Here is a 16,536-nt window from a genome sequence, read left to right on the forward strand (position 1 = left end):
TTCATTCCACATGACTATAACCTAACATATGTTGATGTTGCTTATGTTTCGAGTACATGAAATGAAAAAGAGAATCATTGAATCACAACCTACAGCCAAAAATCATAGTTGATAAGGATATTTTAAACACTTTTATCATTACCTTTGATCTGATTAAACTCATGCATATGTCACACAAGATTTAGAACAAGAAATTAAACCAAAAAGGCAAATTTCTCTGAAGATCCATCTGTAATTTTACATGATACAGGTCTCAGTAATTAAGAATAAATAATTTCTCTTCGTTTAGAATCCTAGAAATGATTGCATCTTGATAATTCTATCAAACAATGTTTTCACACGCTGCCTGCCAATTTTGAACTAATCACTCTTGACTCAAAATGAGCCATGCAATAATATCTTGTGAACTTTGCTATTTTCTACAATAGGTAGCCAGTGAAAGCAAATTCTTTTAATGACATGTTAGAAATGCAAGCATCAGATTTAACGAACAAACAGTTGTTCTTAGCTCATTTCTTTCTGTTTGTGTTACCATATTAGAGAAAAAATGAGCTACAATTGTCTGGAAAGGTGACTGTTACAATGGGTGTCATTTATCAATCATGATTTTGTTTTCAATCTATCTCATTCCTCAATGGACACTACAATACACAAAATTTAAAAAAAAATCACTGCATTTCATCAAAATCCATTTTTATTCATTTTGTTGTACACAAATATACATAGCCTTCTTATAATTCACAGCCTTTTTGTAGAAATGTTTGTACAGAATAATTATACAGATACATTTATATCTTTAAAATTATAATATAATCTATGCAACTATATACATGTATATACATAGGAAAATTAATTTCCACTCAGGATATCTTTTTTCAGAAGCAATTTGGGTGATGTACATTTCTTAATATGACTCTTCCCACTCCCTTTAACTACTTTCAGTTTATCCAATATATAGGCCCCAATACCTATGGTTGCATTTCTTAGTCTGTAGACTCAGGCCCTGATAGAAAATGTGACCAATAACTTGGTCTTCACACAAGACTAGCACTAATAAAACTTGCCGTTTCATTTTCAGGAATGGGAGGGATCTACTGTACACCAGTCAATTGCAGGGACAATAAGCTGCATATTCAGACCACTTTCCATGAGTGAAGGGTCTGCAGATGGTCTGCGCAGTAAGTTAACTACCATACCATGCTGTGTGTGTGTGTGGGGGGGGGCTCAATCTTTCACTCAAAAAGTAATATGGTAAGGTTTGGTCCAATTGACATGAACTTCACTTTAACTGGGAAATGACTTTCAGTTCCAAAGTAAGAGATACCTCCCATTTCATTTCAATTTTTTAAGACATATGAAGAAACAGTCAATATTCATCTATTCCTCCAAATAAATGATATCAACATAAGGAGACCAGTTAAAGGCATAGTATCAATTCATTGAATAACGTCAAATATTAAGTTCTACAGTCTCAAGGGAGGGGGGAGGGGTAGGCATAACAACCTTACATAAGTGACATTATGTTTGTCTGAATTTACTAATCAGGAGTTACCCAGTTACACAGCTAAGACCTCCTACTAGTCCATGTATAAGACTTCTGGAAATGAGAAAACTTGGAAGTCGATGGAATTATATAAATATCTAGTTCTCTCTTGTGATGAGAAGATGGAGCTTCAAGTAATCAAATACCAAGTTATCAAGTTCACACGCTCCTTATTTGAAATACAGTAATGTCAGTTTCTTTTGACTGTCGGGACTATTCACCATCACATCAAATTGGCAACACTCCAATCTCTGGTCCCAATTAATTGTATCATTGTTCAGGCCTTCTCAAACTGGTCCAGCATGATTATATTGAATCCTGAAGTACCATGTTTGGCTTGAATGTACATCATTGTTTTCTGATCAGTGGCCAACAAGGTTATTCGGATGCACATCAAATTGGCAACAGCTCATCTCTTGTCAACAGCTATGATTGTTTGTGCCAACTCTACCTAGTCCTATTGGCTGCCTTCTGCTTGAGGGCGTTCCATCGATCCTGCATCCGTACCTGACGGCTCTGCTGTTCATTCAGCCTGGTGTAAGAACAAGGAAATATATGAGCTCCATTTGATGAAATCATTTCTGACCCCTTTTTCCCCTTTCCTTCATTAATCTTTTAATCAGCAGAACAATCATTAAGCTCCATGCATTGCAGAGCTGAGGTTACATTTATAATGTAATACACAAACTGAACTACCCTCACACATTGTAACCCAAGTTTAACTATTTACTGATGCTCATGGTTTCTTACATAATGCCCCCCCCCAAAAAAAAAAAACAGACTTTCTGAGAAAGCTTTTCTTTCAATTAACTTGATATGATCTACAAATTGAACTACTTGAGATACATCTTTATAAAGAAATATTTCATCACAACAATTAACATACCTAGTAAATCAAGAGGCTTTTATAGGAGGAGATTATAATTTGTTTAACAAATTTTCGGCATCACTCCTATTTGTTTAAGATCAGTATGCTCGATCTGTAATGAAAATCATAAGATCAGTATGCTCGATCTGTATGAAAATCATAAGTCAGAAAAAATTGGAACCAGCGGGATTCGAACCAGTAGATGGCAGGTTCGAATCCCGCTGGTTCCAATTTTTTCTGACTTATGATTTTCATACAGATCGAGCATACTGATCTTATGATTTTCATTACAGATCGAGCATACTGATCTTAAACAAATAGGAGTGATGCCGAAAATTTGTTAAACAAATTAACATACCTGTTTGAGAAGAGAATATCAAATCTGCCTTTGGCCTGTGTGGTGTGAAGGAGAGTGGGAGCCTTGGTGTCTACATCATCCAATGTTCTCCATAAGTTTGTCAGGCAAGCAAAGGAGTGCATTCCATATGCATAGACAGTGGGCTTGGGGTCAAAGGTTAAATCATTTTCAGCTTCTGCTCCATCCGCGGCATTGTTCTTCCCTCTTGCTTTCTCTCCTTTGTAGAAAAAAAAATGCAGAGGTCAAGATAATTTTTGAATTTCAAATTGTTACATGAACTGAATATAAATCATTTTAGTAGGCCTACAATATGAAGGTTTTAATGAAATAAATACTGCTTATGATGAGGACAAAACAAATAATAATTTATGGATATGAAAGTGACTCACCTCTCACAAACAGCATTTGGCCTGCAGCAGCCAAGGAAATGACTGGCTTCTCATTGTCACATTTGAGAATAGTTGATTCTGGGAGTTTCACAAGACAGAGCTTCTTGCCAGTAAAGACATTGCAGAGGTATATATCACCAAACTTGGTCACCAATAATGTCTACATGAAAAATAAGTAAGAACAAGATAAGAGCTCAGTAATTCAATTTTTTATTGCAGTATTTCTTTTGCATGCAATGAACATATACTTGAAGATTAAGTAATAATCTGTAAAATTTTAGGAAAAGAGATATTTGACTGTAAATACATTTGATCGGATAACTAACTGATCTGCCCACTTTGAAGAATGCACTTGCCAAATGGCTTACCCATTTTCAAGGAATGGCTGGATAAAAAAAATACCTAAAAAATAAGATCCCAGCAAAGAACTGTAGAGAAGGAGCTATAAGTATTTAAAATCTTATAACCATATTTTTACAATTGTAACTCATTACATTGAAATGACATTAAAAAATTGAAATGATTTGCTGATAAAATATAAAATTATCAAAATAAAAAACAAAGAACCGTTCACTCTCCTCCAAATGGCATGGGAGAGGTATGGTTTTAGCATTGCCTGGCACTGGGTTACACACAAGATGGCAAAACCATTATACATTTTGTAACAATGTAAAAAAAATAATAAAATAAGTCTTTAATATAATCTTAAATTTGAATAAGAAACAGGGAACATAGGAGTAAAAAACAATGCTCACCGTGTCTCGCAACGTAACGACAGGTGCCACATGGCAAGCCCCGTCTCTTCTGTCCCTCCATGTCCCACGATACACCGGCTTCACAGTCGGCTTATCACCATAACAACAACATACTGTCGCTAAGTCACCATTGCTATCGCCGACCAGGACAGCAATCTCGGGCTTGGCTTTGAGGGCTTCCAGTCTGTCACCAGGGGAAGTGATGCCTTTGGTTGGGGGCGGGGGAAGGATGTGCAGATGGCAGATGGGGCGTGAGAAGACCTTGCTGGCCATTAGAGGAATACCTGTGGGTGGTATAGGAAGGTTATCACAGATGAAAATATACACATTCAGCATCCAAATACATTTTTTCTTAATGCTAGGTGCAGTTTTTCAAAATACACTTTTCAATATTGCAATGATATATTAAGAAGCTCAGTATTCGATGGGGTATTATATGAATTATGTGAGAGTGACAGAGGTCTTTTACTAACATGAAAACTATCGATAGTTCAAGGCATTCCATCTGACGTAGAGCATCATCTCTTTTCTCATTTTTTTTTCTGAGGTAGAAATTAGAAATAAGGTTCAAACTACAAGTTTACAAAACATTTTTTCAATATATTTTTGCAGATGACAAATAAAAAGGTATTTTAATTTCACGTTCCAAAAGCCTTTTTTAATCTCACTAGTTGTGTGATCCATTACATATTTGAGCTGGAACAGTGTTTCTGCACAAGTTATACACACTAATCAATTCTGAAACACATTTCTGGTTTTAGAGAACAGATTATACAGCTATACGCCAAAAATACAACTTGCACGTCTGACATCGCCCCTTCTTCTGCGGTTGCAAAGTGACAAATCAAGTGTTTTGGCTGTGCAGTGGGATGATAAAAGCAGCCATTTGACAAACACGTTTGTGAAGGAATTCGGAAACACATTCTTGTACTGATAATGGGTAAGAAACATGTTTCTAACTAGGAAATGTTGGTAAAACCGACTTTTGACACTTCTACATGTAGTTCTCTTCACAATCAGAGCCATAATGCAATTCTTGAACAAAGAACACTTACTCAGATGTTTATCCCAAAGAGCAATGGATCCATCTTCCAGTCCGAGAGCAATGAGTGATGTACATGGTGTGGTAGTCATTGATGTGGTCTTACCAGCGTTTGGCCAAACCTGATCTGGCTTGTGCTCTAAATCTAGAATGAGGGTAAAATATGAATGAATAACAAAATTTGCCCAACTTAAATGCTGATAATAGACATTTAATAGGTGTAATGTGAGTGGGTGGTTGGTATTGGATTGTTTACCACTGAACAGAATCATTGATGAGGGCATCAGAGCTTTAAGCATTGAACCTTTTTAATCCTTTTTGTACATTGTAAGTAAAACTGAAAAGGCAACTCCATGTTTGATGCCGAACCTCCCAAATCAAATGTTCGCATCAAATGTCTGACTACCATAAATTTCTGTATTTCAAAACAGGAAACTCAGATCAGCTCATCAAAGAGAGAAGGAAATTTTGAAAAGCGCATGCAGTTTTAGAAATGGAATGATCTTTAAAGTAATACCTTGAAAACACATCAACTTATTTGCATGCACCAAGTTTTTGAAGTACATGATCCAAGTCATGTAGCTCATTTTATTCCGATAACGTGTGACAAGCCATCCGAAGCCAATAAAGTCGGCCAAAATGAGTTTTGAGATTGAAAAAAGCACATCCCAGGATTTAAAATGTTAAAACTTGCCAAATTGATCAAAACAACCTACTCTAGTACTTGATTGATTGCAGAAGAAACTAAACAAGAGCTTCTGAAAATCAGAGGGAAACCATGCTTGAAGTTTGGGGTTCAAGTTCACTCAAGCATGAGATATGCACACTGTGCAATCTCAATGAAACTTTCAAGCAGTATGAAAGAATGGTGTCTAAAAACCCTTGTATTATTTAATTTTATATTCAACTTTAGAAGTTTTTAAAAACTTTAGAATTGCCCTTTTTGACAAGCTTATTTTCATTTTTGCTGTTTTGAGACCAAATTACTTTTTCGCTTTTTAAAGAGAACCTTCCTAGCTGGCAACTTGTTGGTTTTGGGTTGGCTCGTCACAAATGAGGAAAAACATTATGGTGATTTGAACTTACATCCACTAAAGGCTCCTAACATGCATTCTTGAATATTTCATAAATTGATATTACCTGTCGTGGGCTCACTAAAATCTTATTTAAACCTTACCTTTGGCAGTCTTAAGTAGGTTATACAGGCAGATATTTGTAGAGTTAGACCAACTAGCTATGAAGATATGGGCCTGGTCTTGGTTAATGGGAGCTGCATTGGCAGAGGCTAGCATCAAACCAGGTTTCACAAACAGACACTTTGCTCTGCAAGGCCTGAAGAGGAGAAAAGGAAAGTGGTGATTCTATTTGCCTAATTAAATTAAACACAGATAACAAAATATAAATTAAAAAATGACGATATACATCCAATACAATTTATACATATTCCTTTGACAAACTGAAACTATGACTACAAGTACAATGAACTTGCCTTTATCAATTCAAATAGCCCCCATGGGGATTTAGAACATATCATTTTAATTTACATACTCTTCTGAATTAATGTAATATTAAAATATATGAAAATCCTTTCATAAATACATGACAACCGAGTACCTGAACACAAATAATTTACATGGACACAATTCTTGGGACCTCAGGAAGAGCCACACAAATGCTGTGTTTCAGATGAGAAGAAAAAAAAAATTCAGATATTCCTGTTCAATCAACATATCATATCAAATAAATTCATGTCAATTTTTCGACACAGGATTCATCACACATAGGAAGGTTTGATTATCCCATCTCCAGCTAGTGTATACCAAAAATGTTTAAAAATATTAACAACCAAAATCAAATTGTTATCAGGCAAAAGAGATGTCAAAGACATCAACTCACTTCTTTTCTGATATGTGGTACTTTGGGTCTGTGTAAGGCCCTAAGACTTGATCGGCAGCCAGTCTTCTTGTGTTAAGATGCTCTGATTGTATGAGATGCCTGCTACCCTGACCAACAGTTGAACACCACTCCTCTGATGCTGGGGTGGGTTGACCTGGGTGAGGAACGCTACTCGCAGCTGAATGGAAATCAAGGAGGAATTATGTAGATTATTTACTTTTGGGGTTCAATTCCAGACATGACATGATTTCCTTCATCAACATAACAGCTAACTTATAAATGTGTTAACAATCAAGCCCCAACCTATTTAGTGCACACACATCCAAATACAAAACACGCTTGGCCACCAGTAATACTCTTGTTGTACCTCGTACTGCTAAACAAATAGGTGATAGAGCCTTCTCTACCGTTGTCCCTAAAACACGGAACTCCTTGCCGCCTTCACTAAAGACTTCTCCAACACTTTCCTCATTAAAGAAATGTCTAAAAACTTACCTATTCTAATTTTTTGTACGGTTTCCATATAATTTTCACAATTTTGTAGTTGTTATCCTTATGTTTCATACTCCCGATTTACATTCTGTTATTCTTTCTTTCTTTAATGCGCTTTGTATCTGATGAAATCAACAGACCGTGCTCGCTCAGCTACATGCATTGCATGTTCATAAATGTCATCTATTTTTAGGTGTCATACAAAACAAATAAGAAATGTTTTTGTCATTCGTGCAATGAACAGAATATTTCATTCGGTGAAAGATGAAATGATCCATTCAACTCTGCTATGCCTCACTGAATTCATCACCATCTTTTACCTCATGAAGTATTCTGAACATTTCAAACAATCATTATTTTCATACTATCAATTATTAGTATTACCTGATAGTTGGTCTGGGAGTGGTTTCACTCTAAGTAAAGTGGTTGGTTTAGAGAGGGATGCAGGGTTCCATTCTGGTGCTGTGGTAGAGGCACCCGTTTGGGGCACCGTCACTGCTGCTGTGGGTGTCACGGTTCGTGGTGTGTCCTGTGAGGTCACAGACTGTGGAAAAATGAGAGAAGAGAAAAAAATTACTTGAACTTCTTATTGATAATGATCAGAAAAATATTAAACTCTCAACGCGATAAGAGAAACATCAATAATGCTGTATATTTGTGTGGAGAAGCTAAACATGAAACATCTACATTGAATTGAGAATTAAATAGAAATGATATAACTTCTGAAGGTTTCCATGGCGAAGAATAGAAATGGAGTGAATATACCAAAGGCTTCAAGAATATACAACATGCAAGCAGGAAAAAAAGTTTATGCTCTAAACTTTTCTTAAAAGATGGCCAAAAAAAATTAATGCACAAGTAAACGTTTATTTCATAATGGCATAAAGAAAAAAAATACTCCTTTATGATGGATAGAAGCAAAAATACAATACAGCCATCCACTTACAGAAGGAAGCAACCTTTGATTTATCATTTTTTGTTTTCGATTTTAATTTTTTTCGATCTGGTATGCTCTACATGATGCACTGTCAAAACATACATGAATGATTCTACTTGTCAGATTTAGATTTTCCACGCAGTATTTAGAGAAATCCTCCATTTTTTTTTACCTTGGGTCTATTTGAAGGCATTGAGAGCCCTTCCATGGGGTGGCTGTATTCAATGGCATCACTCTGCGAACCATCCCCGGTACCCTCCTGTAAATCAAATAAAGTCATACATACAAGCAACATAGAAAGGCATGCATGGTGATGAGAGCATAGGAAAGAGTGCGATGACTTTCAAATGAAAACATGGGGCAAGTACATGCATTCTGCATTTTCATACCGAGATCTTCTACCATCGACTAAAAATCAACCATCAATGTGAACATACAGCACAACTGAGAGTGGTTTTAATTGATAAAAAGATATTGGATGATCGAAGTGTTTGATCAAGGTAGCAAGGTAAACATTTAACAAATTCATTTTTACAAGCTACTAAAGGATCGTAAAGGAGGGTGATATTGTAGAAGGGAACAAGAGAACAGAGGTGGACTACTTCACAAAAGAAGAGGCAACAAAGTTATCTATTTCATGAGAAAGAGACAATTCTTTACTGTCCACAGCAGAATCTTGAATTGTAGTGTTTAAGAATGCATCCAGTTACACACAGCTAAAATATATCAGTTCTGGCCACTAAGAAATGTTGTTTAAATAGCACTAAAAGTAAACCCAGAAACATCTTTCAGAATGTGATGTTGTTGTGACATTAGGCTTCGCTGCAACATTACCGATGGTATTAGGCCCGTTAGTGCATGGATAGCTCTAACAACGTTTCCGTACGGCTGGTACTGGAGAAGACTTTGTTTAACAAAGGACAACTGTACTACCATAAGGGAATATTGGATGCGGCTGTAGAACCCTGAAACATTATGATTCAATAATGGTTGATAGGGGCTAGATACCTGTATTGTATTTTAACAATGGATTTACCCCCAACCTTTGTCTGAGCAGAACATTCCAAGACTGCTGGGATAATTCTACAGGATGCACAAAGTTCTCTAAGCATTGGCTAAGAGCTGCCTACAAGTATACCTGTGCATTAGAAAGATCTTCTGTGCTCTTAGTGTGACCTGGCTGTTGTTGCTGCTGCTTGGCTATGGCAGCCTCCACATCTCTCACCCAGTTGTCTCTAGGAAGCTTAAAGACATCTATCCAGGATTCTGTGTTGTCATCTTTATCTCCCTCTACAGAAAATAAAAGGTAAATAGAATTCTTGGTTGAGCTAATCTGTTAAATAAATGTGATACTTTGATTCTTTCATAAATATTGAGGTACACTGTAGCCCCGAGAGACATTTAGCTACTTTCCTGCAAAATTGGCACTTGGTATTCACATTCTGTGATTTAACCCAGGTGACATTTCAGTATTTTCAATCTTGTTCTTGACTTCAAGGGCATTGGTCTTTATATTGTTGGAGCTCCACTTCTTTGAATCGTTACTTGAGATGATTTTAAGAAATGTATAAAGCATAAAGAGATCAAAGAATATCAAGAATATTCTTATGACTTCTTTCTTAAATGTTATCATTCATTTTTCATTTCAATATAAATGTTTTTAACAATTCAATTTCGGAACCATTCATTCTCATTTTTTTTTCTCTCTCTTTCTTTCTTTCCTTCTTTCTTTTTCAGTTTTCCCATTCTACATGTATTTGTCAATGATTATATCAAAATCTTTTGTAAATAATACTTACTTTCCAATGTAAGAGCAATATAATCACCATCCCTGGAAAGATGCATGGCAACGACATGGGCATTGGATGGTATTTCTGAATCAAAGGTTTTCAATAATAGCAGAGCTGATCCACTGAAACAGAATAACCGGCAAACATCTGGAAGAGTAAAAAATAGGAAATATCAAGCTATTAAAATACTTTTCAAAAAGTAGTAATGAAATTATGTGGTCTTATCAGAGATACAAAATGAATAATGAAAATGAGTGATCAACATAGGCATTGGATGAAAATTGAATATTCTTGATGAAATCTATGTCATAATGCAAGGATTGTTTTCTAGCTATTGGAATGTGGGTATAACCCCTTTGGAAATTTGAATCATAAATCATAATAAATCACATAAACATACCTTCCAACAGTGAGAGCCAAGATAATAAGGAAAAAATTACCAATAAATTATACAAAATATGAAAATTTTTGAAGTTCCCATTTACATAACATAACAACAAGATAAAATGGCATTTTTCTTTTATAGAAAATAGGAATATTCTATTTTGATAATAAAATTTGGCAGGTAGGCAAATTTACCATTGGCATCGAGTGTAGCAACCAAGCACATCTGAACCCCAATCTGTGTGCTCTTTATGGTAGTGAGTGCAGCACCCTCTTCTTCCCATGATGCAATGGGATTGTGTAGTGTAGCATGAAGTGCGAGAAGGCCTTTGTTGAGTCCTAAAAATACAGCACTCCCATCCGGGCTACCAGCCATGCACAAAATGTCCTCATTCTCCTGCAAAAAAAGAGACGAGTATAAATGTCATTTAGTATTCATCCTGAACACACTGACATGTAGGGTCTATGGATAATGTATTTTGCTTTTTGAGTTTTCTTCAAATACTTGTAAATTAAGTTTTGTGCTTTGGAATAATCTGATATTACCATCATAAAAAGTAATGAACCAATGAAAGCAATAAATCACTGTCTTGTCCAGACTAGGTATCTTAATCCGGGGGGGGGGGGGGGAACACTTAAATCAAAATTATTTTTTTATGGGAGTGTGCCTCACAAAACTCTGAAATGGGGGTCTAAGGGACTGACTATTTATGGTATTACCTGTACACGGTCTTGGGAACTAAATATATACCACGCGGTGTGAAAAACAGGATCTACAGAACGGGATCACGGCAGTCGCGTCACTGTAGGTACCGTGAAAAACTATTCTAAGAGTTTGGAAAAATATATATTCCACGAATCTGTGTGATATTTTCCCTAACTCTTGGAATATTTTTGGTATTTTCTGAGCCATCAAATGTAATATAAATATTTATGCTGTTTGACCTGCGAACAATTGCTTAAGACTCCCAAGACACGTGTAGCATATGGTGCACGAGCTTTCTCTGCTTCAGCACCTTCTCTCTGGAATAATTTGCCATTAAATTTAAGAATTATACAATCACTGGAGACCTTTAAATCCAAACTGAAATCTTATCTTTTCTAACAGTATTAGTTATTGGCACTTTGACATTGACACTCATCCAAACTTTCTCATTCTTTCTTTTCTTGTGCGCCTCGGAATAGAATATTTCTAGATAGATGGCGCTATATAAATGCCTATTATTATTATTATTATGTTTTGAAATCGGCCGTGAATAATACGTGTGAGGAAATAGATACTGGCCCCAAATCACCAATTTTGAGGATAACTAGAGGATGGACATGGAGTGAAATACGGGTGAAGAGTAAGAAATTAAGATATTTTTCTTTTTCTTTTTTTTTCTATAATTTTTACAATAAATAACATTTCCATCCCACATTTGTCACGACGCGATCAAGTTCACCGTCCCGAAGTTTGGGTAGGTGGAGTGTAGTGAAGTGGAGTGGAGCCTGCACGAACTTCACTCGAGGTATAAATCATCATGGGGCTACATGTACCTTTGGCTCTGCCAACAAGAACAATTTTTAGAAGGCAAATCAATTAAAATTTCTATTAGAAAACATCTAAACAAGAAAACAAATTCCACAAATGATGCCACATAAAAAGAAAGACATGCATGAGGAAAAGGGAAAATTACAATAAATTTCAAACGATCAGGAAGAAATTTATAAAAATAAGAAAGAAAGATTGTAAACGAGAAAAGACAAATATTAGATAAAAAGTCTGAACGAATCAATGTTACATTTTTTTTTAAAGGAGTGGACTTCCTTGACTAAATGAGGGTCTAAATTTAATGTTAGTGTAAAGAAAGGGTAAAGACTTTCCACTGTCGGTGTCACTGACTCAGTCTTACTCAGGCACACACAAGATTGTTACTGCAAATGTAATGTGAACAGGAATGCATTTTAAACAAAATTAAAACCAGCTGCTGATTTAGACCAAAAGCTTCGGTCTCTGTTATGTTGGTTGTTGAGCTGAACTCCGTTGGCTTCTCTCACCAAATACAGAGACCGAAGTTCTAGCACGATCTGTACAGGGGACTCAATGGCCATATATGTTTATGTACTTAAGATCGGATAAAGCGGGGAAGTGAATTTGCGCGACAGCCGAGGTAAGTCACTGTTTTTGTTCCTTTTAACTTGATTTTTCTCCGTTTTTTGGCAATTAATGCCAAGCATTGCCAAGCATTGCCAAGAGGGAATATTAATTTGCATTTTGGTTGTGTTAACTTAAATTTTTTTTATTCATTAAAGACAAAAATTGAAGAGCCCCGACGGGGGGATTTTGCATTGCAAGTCCCCTAATTAATGGTGGCTGCACGATAGCGAGCCGTCTGTGTACGAGGAGAAATGAAAAAAATAAAATGTTAAAAAACTCCTCGAAACAGACGGCTGCCAGCTGTCTACTGCTGATTATACCTGAGCAATTGCAGTGTGTTCATATTCAGGGACAGGTTCTCGATTTCGCAGTTCTTCAGCAGCAGCCTCTCTTGCACTTATTTGCTCCCAAGCTACGTCGAAAATCCGGTTTACAATCTTGTCTACCAATCTGAAAGGCTGCGGTAACTTGTCGAACATTTGGTCCGGATCTGTGGCGTAGTCATCGTCGTCGCTGGACAGATTGCTCAGCGTGTCCGGCGTAATGGACATCAAGTTTTTCCTCACGTAAACTGGCATTGTCGGTGGATTTAAAGTCAGTGAGCCACACTCATAAATAGCCTGTTCACTATTTAATCAGGAGAACCTTTTTCCAAAAGATAAGCTAAACCAAAATGAAGATATAAAGCTAGAATTTTGAGGCAAAACATCAGCCCTCACAAATTGTTTGAGCTCAGTACCTTGGCAACATTGTTCTGCTCATTAACCGGAGAGGGCACTGTTTAATTCATCACCGACGCGACTACCGTATCGCCCTTTTCATTTTTTCCGGGCATTTTCTTTTTTACTCTATATACTTTCTTTTTTAAGACGTTTCAAGTTAGAAAGAATTCACTTCTTTCAATTCAATTCACAATTCAAAATTCACTAAATAAAAATATTCATTGGTTTTAACAGTTTGTTTACTTTTGTCCGTGGGAAAACTAGGGAAATTTAACTAAATTCTTAATAGCACAAATTCACTAAAGGCTATAACACAGAAAAAAAAAAATTAAGATTGATTGTAAATATGATGCAAAAGTATCTTTGACTAAACGAAATCTGAACATATCAAGATTATATATTTGTATATGTTCTAAAGTCTTCTCAGACCAGGCCTATGAAGAAAATCACGTTTGAGCAAACACTGACCCTTTTTAGTGTTAAAAAATGGCTTGTGTCAAATATGAATCAACTACTTCCAATCAAATGGTTCTTTGCATGCATTTGTGATTATAAGGGATTCAATCTCAATTATTATTGTTATTATGGTTTATTTCATTAGGCCTACCATCAGTGTTCAAGCCCAGGAATATAATGACCATATATGTAACTAAACTTAGCTGCTTTTTCTGATTTATTACACTTTTTTGAGTGATGCTAATTGCTCTCTCTTCCCCCCCACACCCCTTCACCCCTCCCTCTCCCCCTCTTGCTCTCTCTCCCTCGATCTCCCCACCCCTCTAGGCTACTCTCTTTCTCCCTACATCCCCTTCACCCCTCTCTCTCCCTCTCTCGTCATTCCAAACTCCTACATCTGGGGGTATTTCACAAAGTTTAACAAGATAATCACACTTAAATTCCAAATTGCGTATGGTATATAATCGCATCTCCAATTCGGTTAAATCACACTCAGAAAACATGATTTACTGCCTGACAATCAATGAGATTACACATTACAATATCATTTGCACATTGGCATTTAAGCATGAATTTTAACCAGATTCAAATCTTTATGAAACATCCCCAAGGATCATAGAAAACAGTACATGAATAAAAAGCCTTTATTCTTGAATATACATTTATTACCTTTTATTTCATCAGATAAGGCAAAAAAAAAGTAGACAGCTACACCCCTCCAACCAATGTAGAGAGAATGGGTTTACACTGGGGTATGCTTCAAAAAATAATCTTTTTTTTTACAAAATGACCACCAAAATCACAATGTACCTGTAACATAATTTTTGTAATGATGTATTACAATCATACGACTGTGTGATTGTGCAATCAAAAATACTTACCAACCCCGCTATCCAACACTACACTTTTTACAATACTCAATTACATATGTTATCTGTATACTCCTAACAAAATAAAGTATGGAATATGTGTGTTGAACTGGCAAAATATTCATGATTTAAAGAAATGACACAAATTAAAGTTATGGATATTTTGTGATATATGTCTGAAAATGTTTCCTGAATTGTTGGGTGTTGTTGTTTTGTCCTAGGGCCAATTGATGTTATCCTACAAGGCTTCAACCAGTTCATCTAACTACCACTTAGTCTAATCACCACTATTCTACAAATTTGTCTATTTTCACTGAAGTTTTTCACATTTTGTCGAATTCCCACAATAACACCACTTTACTAATCTGGTGACACCGAGACCATGATTTAAGACTTAAAGATAAATTCCAGTTTTGGTAACGATCTCAAAATGACTTTTTACAGAATCTAATATAATGACCACCAAGTGTCTGTTGTATGAATAAAAAATATGTGCCAAAGGATTCTGGGAGAAACTGTGTAATTGCTGAGAAATAAGCAAAATAAGCACGGATTCAGTCACTTCCGTCGGGTCTTTATTCCAGCAATAATAATACACTGTCTCACGTGTGCCTATCTGTGTTGGTGATCTTCAGTGTGAGCGTTTTTCAGAGTAGATTTCAAGATTTCACAAAGTTCAGTTTATGTAACTGTACCAGATCTTCATCCTCGATGATATACTGACAATTAAGCCTGGTTTTACAGACTTTCTCATGAAATCAGTGTTTACTGCAACTACTGGAATTTCTCTTTAAACGGAAACTAGTCAAAGTGGCTATAAGACCAAGTGGTAACAGGCCAATTGAAAATAAGCCCAAACTTAAGTAGACAAAGTGGAATTAGCCAAATTAGTGTAAAACCATCTGGAATAAAACAAACTAATATACCCACAACATGCACAAGAGTTTTAGTATGACTACTTGTACGTCAGTATCAGTTAATCAAGTCATGAAATAACCTTAATAGATTCCACTTTGATGCAGAGTTTTATATCTGCATCACAATCCCTCCAAGATGCATTTTACATGTAGCTAATATTGACTTTATAAACAGTAAACTGTAACATGAAACAGAAATAGACACAGATGCATAGCTCAAGATAATTCAAAATATAACGAGACTATTTATACTCTTGGCAGGACTCTAAAATTCTAAAATTGGTTAATTCTAAATTTGGTTAATTCTAAAATTAACCAACTCCTTTGAAAGGCTTAGAAAGAGAGGATGATTTAAAATTCAAAAATTGGTTAATTCTAAAGTTGGTTAATTCTAAAATTAACCAACTCCTTTGAAAAGCTTAGAAAGAGAGGATGATTTAAAATTCTAAAATTGGTTAATTCTAAAATTAACCCACTCCTTTGAAAGGCTTAGAAAGAGAGGATGATTACGTAAAGAAAATCTGACACCATAAGTCCTGTTACCAGAAGTGTCAAATGAAAATTCATCAGAGTGTTTCCATAAAATGACCCCACTTTTTTCTGACACCTCATTTTACCATTCACTTTTGAACAGGCTGACGTTTCACTTTAGTGAATTGTCTTTTTAAATGAATATTCATCACTGTGTATACTCTGTCGCCGGACCAATGGACTTGCCACGTCTGGTGGGTGATCTTCGGCTCGGGCGGCTAGCTGTGTTGAGTTTAGTACCGCTACATATGATCTCTTCACAACACGTCTGAAGAGTACCGAAGTGATGATGTCACAAAATACGATGAAACAAGTGAAACGCCTCTGGCAGTCTCGCCAGTATTACGCGATTCGATATAGCAGCAGTGCTGACTTTGAGAACGGCTATTAAATTATTATTCACAAAAGAAACACTCAAATGATAATAAAACACCACTGGTATGTCCA

General features: G+C 35.9%; 1 protein-coding gene across 1 annotated transcript; it reads right to left on the bottom strand.

The window, feature by feature from the left end:
• Positions 1-672: 672 nt before the first annotated feature.
• On the bottom strand, positions 673-13,346 carry LOC121415631 (WD repeat-containing protein 93-like). Its single transcript, XM_041608919.1, has 13 exons — positions 12,915-13,346; positions 10,650-10,851; positions 10,080-10,217; positions 9,419-9,570; positions 8,453-8,539; positions 7,728-7,887; positions 6,852-7,029; positions 6,133-6,287; positions 4,969-5,100; positions 3,914-4,197; positions 3,159-3,318; positions 2,770-2,986; positions 673-2,075 (listed from the first exon to the last, which is right to left on the bottom strand). The coding sequence occupies exons 1-13, from the start codon at positions 13,170-13,172 to the stop codon at positions 1,991-1,993; spliced, it is 2,208 nt and encodes a 735-aa protein (XP_041464853.1). The 5' UTR covers positions 13,173-13,346; the 3' UTR covers positions 673-1,990.
• Positions 13,347-16,536: the final 3,190 nt, after the last annotated feature.

The sequence above is a fragment of the Lytechinus variegatus genome, chromosome 5, assembly GCF_018143015.1.
Source record: "Lytechinus variegatus isolate NC3 chromosome 5, Lvar_3.0, whole genome shotgun sequence".
Taxonomy (NCBI): Eukaryota; Metazoa; Echinodermata; class Echinoidea; order Temnopleuroida; family Toxopneustidae; genus Lytechinus; species Lytechinus variegatus.

What these genes read in the sequence shown, in the direction of transcription:
- LOC121415631 (XM_041608919.1), bottom strand. Translation starts at nt 13,172, where the DNA reads ATGCCAGTTTACGTGAGGAAAAACTTGATGTCCATTACGCCGGACACG. An exon ending in TATTGCTCTTACATTGGAAA is followed by an intron (nt 9,571 to 10,079) that starts GTAAGTATTATT and finishes TATTTTCTGTAG; the next exon opens with AGGGAGATAAAGATGACAAC. An exon ending in TCGTTACGTTGCGAGACACG is followed by an intron (nt 3,319 to 3,913) that starts GTGAGCATTGTT and finishes TTTTTCATGTAG; the next exon opens with ACATTATTGGTGACCAAGTT.